This window comes from Pogonomyrmex barbatus, unplaced genomic scaffold (assembly GCF_055798465.1).
Source record: "Pogonomyrmex barbatus isolate J1 unplaced genomic scaffold, ASM5579846v1 scaffold4, whole genome shotgun sequence".
NCBI lineage: Eukaryota > Metazoa > Arthropoda > Insecta > Hymenoptera > Formicidae > Pogonomyrmex > Pogonomyrmex barbatus.
This window is the reverse complement of record NW_028297138.1, coordinates 3,598,660-3,603,542: the sequence shown is the minus strand read 5'-3', so window position 1 is coordinate 3,603,542 and position 4,883 is coordinate 3,598,660. Positions and strand designations below refer to the sequence as shown.

Below are 4,883 nucleotides of genomic sequence, written 5' to 3'. Positions count from 1 at the left end.
GGAAGGTTGCGGATATAATGAAATCGAGCGTTTTCAACAGTTTCTCGCCGCGGAAAATATCGCTATAATAATTTATAATTTTAGTAGTTTTGGCCGAGATGAAAAACCAAGGTACGACGGTCGCGCATTACTCGCCTCCCTCGGACGCGAACATTCTTATACATTAAATATAATGTATTACGAGGATTCGCGTCATTATAACCCTATATTAAATTTAAGAGCTGCAGGCGGTTCGCGCGGCAGTTACTGCGAAATGTGCAACGAGGGCTTTCGAAATGATAGGGGACATCGTTGCGCAAAAAAATGCCCTCGTTGTCGCGCCTCACCTCCGTGCGTAAATCGTGATAGAGAAATAATTAGGTGCGAAGCGTGTAACCGTATGTTTTTCGGTAATTCTTGTTTCGAGCGTCACCGAGCGGAAAAATCATATAACGGGAAATCTCGCGCGAGCATATGTAATTCCGTTAAAATTTGTAGCGATTGCGGGCGATTTATACGTGCAAACACGGTACATAAATGCGACACGGTCTTTTGTAAAACATGTCGTTCGTTACAATCGTCGAATCATCTATGTTTCATGCGTCCTCTTGCTCGTAAAGCTTGCGATCCCGGCGAAGGTACAAGTACCCTGATAATGCGAGCAGAAAAAAAGGCATGTGAAAATGAAAATGATAACATTGCGATGAACGAACAAACAAACGGTCGTGTCGCGTTTATATTTTACGATTTTGAAACGCGGCAAGACGAGACGCTCGTAGGTACCGAAAACGTGAGAATTCATGTACCGACTCTTTGCGTAGCGCAACAAATTTGCGTAGCATGTGCAAACGAAGACGACATGACGGTGTGATGCCGATGGTACGGAATGCGCGAGTTCGTATTCCGTCTCGACCCCGTGAAACAATTTGTCGATTTCGCAACGCGAACGACAAAATGTTTCAAACAAATTATTTGTATCGCGCATAATGCGAAAGCGTTCGACGCGCAATTTATCTTAAAATATTTTGTAGAAAATCCGAAGAGCACCCATGAACCGCGCGTTATTTTGAACGGAACAAAAATCGTCGTAATGACGGTCGAACATACGAAATTTATCGATAGCATTAATTATAATGCCGATGCGTTTATCCGATTTACCTAAGGCCTTTGGTCTGAGCGATACGTCGAATAAAGGCTGTTTCCCACTTATTTAATACTATCGATAACCAATCGTATATAGGATCAATTCCCAATGCTAGATATTATTCTCCCGATCACATGTCGCCGGAAGAACACGAAAAGTTCCACGCATGGCACGCGAAAATGGTTCGTGAAAATTATATTTTTAACTTTCAACGCAAAATTATCAGATATTGTCGAAACGAGGTAGATATCCTTCAACGAGCGTGCATGAGTTTTAGAAAAATATTTTTAGAACGTGGAAACGTGTGTCCGTTTGAGGAATGTACGACTATCGCTTCCACATGCATGAGAGTTTTACGTAAAAACTTTTTGCGTGAGGAGGAAATAGGAGTCATTCCGTCGGGCGGTTACAGAAACGTTGACAGGCAATCGCACAAAGCTCTGCAGTGGTTGGTGTGGATGGAACGCGAACTCGGACATCCCATTATCCATACGGGGCGAGGCCGCGAATATAAAGTCGATGGCACGCCCGTTGATGGATATTACGAAACGGAAAATGGATCACGCTGGGTGCTACAATTTCACGGTTGTTTCTGGCATGGGTGCCCTTCGTGCTTTAAAGTAAATCGCGATAGTACGCTTTCATCTGCGAATCGCGGGGATACGATCGACGCGCGCTACGAACGGACGCTCGCGATATCATGGCGCCTTCGTAAACGCGGTTACCACGTGATGGAGAAATGGGAGTGCTCCTTCGACCGAAAAATTTCGAATAATAGAGAAATGCAGAATTTTCTTAAGGATCATCCGTTGATAAAGAACGCTCCTTTCGATCCTCGCGAAATGTTTTATGGTGGACGCACGGGAAATATCGTCACGCGATACGAAGTTTCAAGTACGGAAAAAATACGTTACGTCGACGTATGTTCTCTGTATCCTTTCGTATTGAAAACCGGTGTTTTCCCGATCGGGCATCCTAAAATTTACGTAGGGCAAGAGTGTTCTTCGTTAATCGGGGTATCATCAAATTATAATTTCAACTCGGTCGAAGGTCTCCTGCGATGTAAAGTACTCCCACCACGTGATCTCTTTCATCCGGTACTACCGTATCGCGTACAAGGTAAATTATTGTTTGCGTTATGTCGGAGTTGCTGCGAAACGTTCTCACAAGTTGAGTGTACTCACGAGAACCCGGTGGATCCAGAATTCGAGGGTACCTGGGTATCTTGTGAATTACGCAAAGCCGTCGAGAAGGGTTATCTCGTGACGCATGTGAGCGAAATTTAGGAATAAATATATAAAGTCGCGCGATACGATAGCGATACTCGTCAAGGCGAACTGTTTGCCGAATATATTAATACCTTTTTGCAATTAAAACAAGAAGCGAGCGACTGACCGAGCGAATGCAGGGAAGACGCTGACGATGATGCTAAGGAGCGTTACCTTCGGGAATATGAGGAAACCGAGGGTATCACACTCGACAGGCGAAACATCGCGCGCAATCCCGGTTTACGTTCGGTCGCTAAGCTTTGTGTAAATTCATTTTGGGGAAAATTCGGCCAACGATCCAATTTGCCGAATACCGAAATTATAAAATCTCACCAGCAATTTATGACTTTGCTTACGAATCCTGAGCACGAGATAACTGGTATATTACCCATAAACGAGGAGGTAATATATTGTTGCGGCCGTGCGGTATTCCGTTCGGCGCTGCTAGAAGATAATCAATATCAATCGATAAGAGTTTGAATGGAGGATCGGCCCTTGGCAACGCGTCGTTCTCCGACTGTTTTACAGATTTGACGGCCAGATTCCGCGGTGGCCGGACGCGTTTCTGTACCGTTGGTTTAATAAAGAGCGAGTCTTTCCTAAAACAGTGTTCTTCCTTTCCGAAAGCGCTCCGCCGAGTATCGCGATCACGGGAAGTAACGCCGCGAACGCGACAATTTTCGGGGGCTCATCCGGGATCGAATTTTTCGATTCGTGTGTGTGTGTGTGTGTGTGTGTGTGTGTGTGTGTGTGTGTGTGTGTGCGCGTGCGTGCGTGCGTGCGTGCGTGTGTGTGTGTGTGTGTGTGTGTGTGTGTGTGTGTGTGTGTGTGTGTGTGTGTGTGTGTGTGTGTGTGTGAGAGAGATAATGGCGGAGCGACAAACAGAAGAGACGGGGACTGGACAGGAAGAGGCGAAAAGTCGGAGAGTGATCTCTGCGAGGAAAAGGGCCTGTACTCGAGCGGAAGGGCCGGAGGCGTCTCCGAACTTGGAGGAGATTCTTCGCTTAACGCTGGAGGAGCTTCGCTCTCTGAGGGAGGAGTGCGCTCGTCGAGAGACGGAAACATTTTCAATGCCCGGTCCGCAGGAAGAGATTTCGCAACGTCCGATATCAGGCCAGTCATTTCCTTTTTCAAATTTTAATTCCGACTTGAAACTTAAGCCCGATATTTATGACGGTAGTGTTCCGTTGCGCGAATATCTTACGCAGTTTAATTTAATTGCGCGGGCGAATAATTTGGGAAACGCGGAGAAGGCTGTCGTATTAGAGTCATGTCTCCGAGGAAAAGCGCGTGCGATTTTGGAAGGGGGCACGGATTTTGAGAACTCTCAATTTGAAAATTTGGTCGCGCGTTTAGAGCTACGTTTTGGAGAAAATTTATCCTCGCAAAATCATTATTATCAATTTACGAATCGAAAACAGAGATTCGGAGAAGATTTAGCTGCATTAGGCTCGGATATCGAGCTTTTATCTCGATTAGTTTATCCTGAATGTTCTCCTGGAGTTCGTGACAAAATTGCTTGTTCTCAATTTGTAGTTGCATTGTCTGATGTAAATGTTAAACAGACATTGCAACTAGAAGGGTTAACATCTTTGAGGGCCGCGGTAGAAAGAGCTTTGTCTATTAAAATTATTAGGGAGAATTGTTTAAAAGAGCGGAGAAATTTTAATTTTAAGGAGGTTAAAGATTGCTCGAATTTTAAGAGCAATCTTGATTTAAACGGGTTCAAAGTAGAATCTCGTGGAACGAGGGGATTAAATTTTAAGAAAAAGAAGAATTTTTAAATTCAAGAGAAAAAGGAATGTTGGCAGTGCGGAAAACAAGGACACTTCCGTTCCGAGTGTCCATCACGTTCTGTTTCATAGCAGGGAAAATAGATTTTGTCGAACTTACAGGGGCGGGCTCGACAAATGGAAGAAATGCCCCAGGTGTTTGTAGGCGTTTTGAGAGAGGGTGTGAAAAATCAGGAAATTTTGTTTTTCAAGGTTCTCTTAATGGGAAAGATTGTTTTTTTAAATTGGATACGGGCTCCGATGTGACCTTGGTGAGTAGTAAATTTATAGGGAGAAAAGGGAAGCGTTTTTCAGCAAAGGAAGAAAATTTGAGATATCCCACGGGGGAAAGAATCTCAATCAGTTTTAAAATGTTTGCTAAGATAAAGTTAGGGAGATTTAATTTAGAATTACCGATTTTCGTTGCCGATATTGGAGAGGATTGTATTTTGGGCGCGGATTTCTTTTCAATAGGGATGCAAACTGTAATAGAATCTTTTCTCCGTGGAAGTCATAGGGAAGATTTTTGTCGTCGAATTAAGCAAGAGGACGAAGCTATGCCCGCGGAGTTGGAAGAATTCTTTAATAATTCCCGAGAGTTGGAGGAAGATCAGAGAATAGTTTTCGCTACATTGTTGCGAGAATTTCGTGACGTGTTTTCGGAGCAAGCTGTTGCAGGAAAGTGTGAAGTTCTTCAACATAAAATTGAATTAATGGATT

The 4,883-nt window shown here is 44.0% G+C and overlaps 1 protein-coding gene across 1 annotated transcript; it reads left to right on the top strand.

Moving 5' to 3' along the window:
• The first annotated feature begins 1,467 nt into the window (after positions 1-1,467).
• On the top strand, positions 1,468-2,409 carry LOC148935683 (uncharacterized). Its single transcript, XM_089081148.1, has one exon. It carries the CDS (start codon positions 1,468-1,470, stop codon positions 2,407-2,409), a length of 942 nt encoding a protein of 313 aa, XP_088937274.1.
• The last annotated feature ends 2,474 nt before the right edge of the window (positions 2,410-4,883 follow it).

Bases quoted from the DNA above. Each gene is read 5' to 3' on its own strand.
- LOC148935683 (XM_089081148.1), top strand. From the start codon at position 1,468: ATGAGAGTTTTACGTAAAAACTTTTTGCGTGAGGAGGAAATAGGAGTC.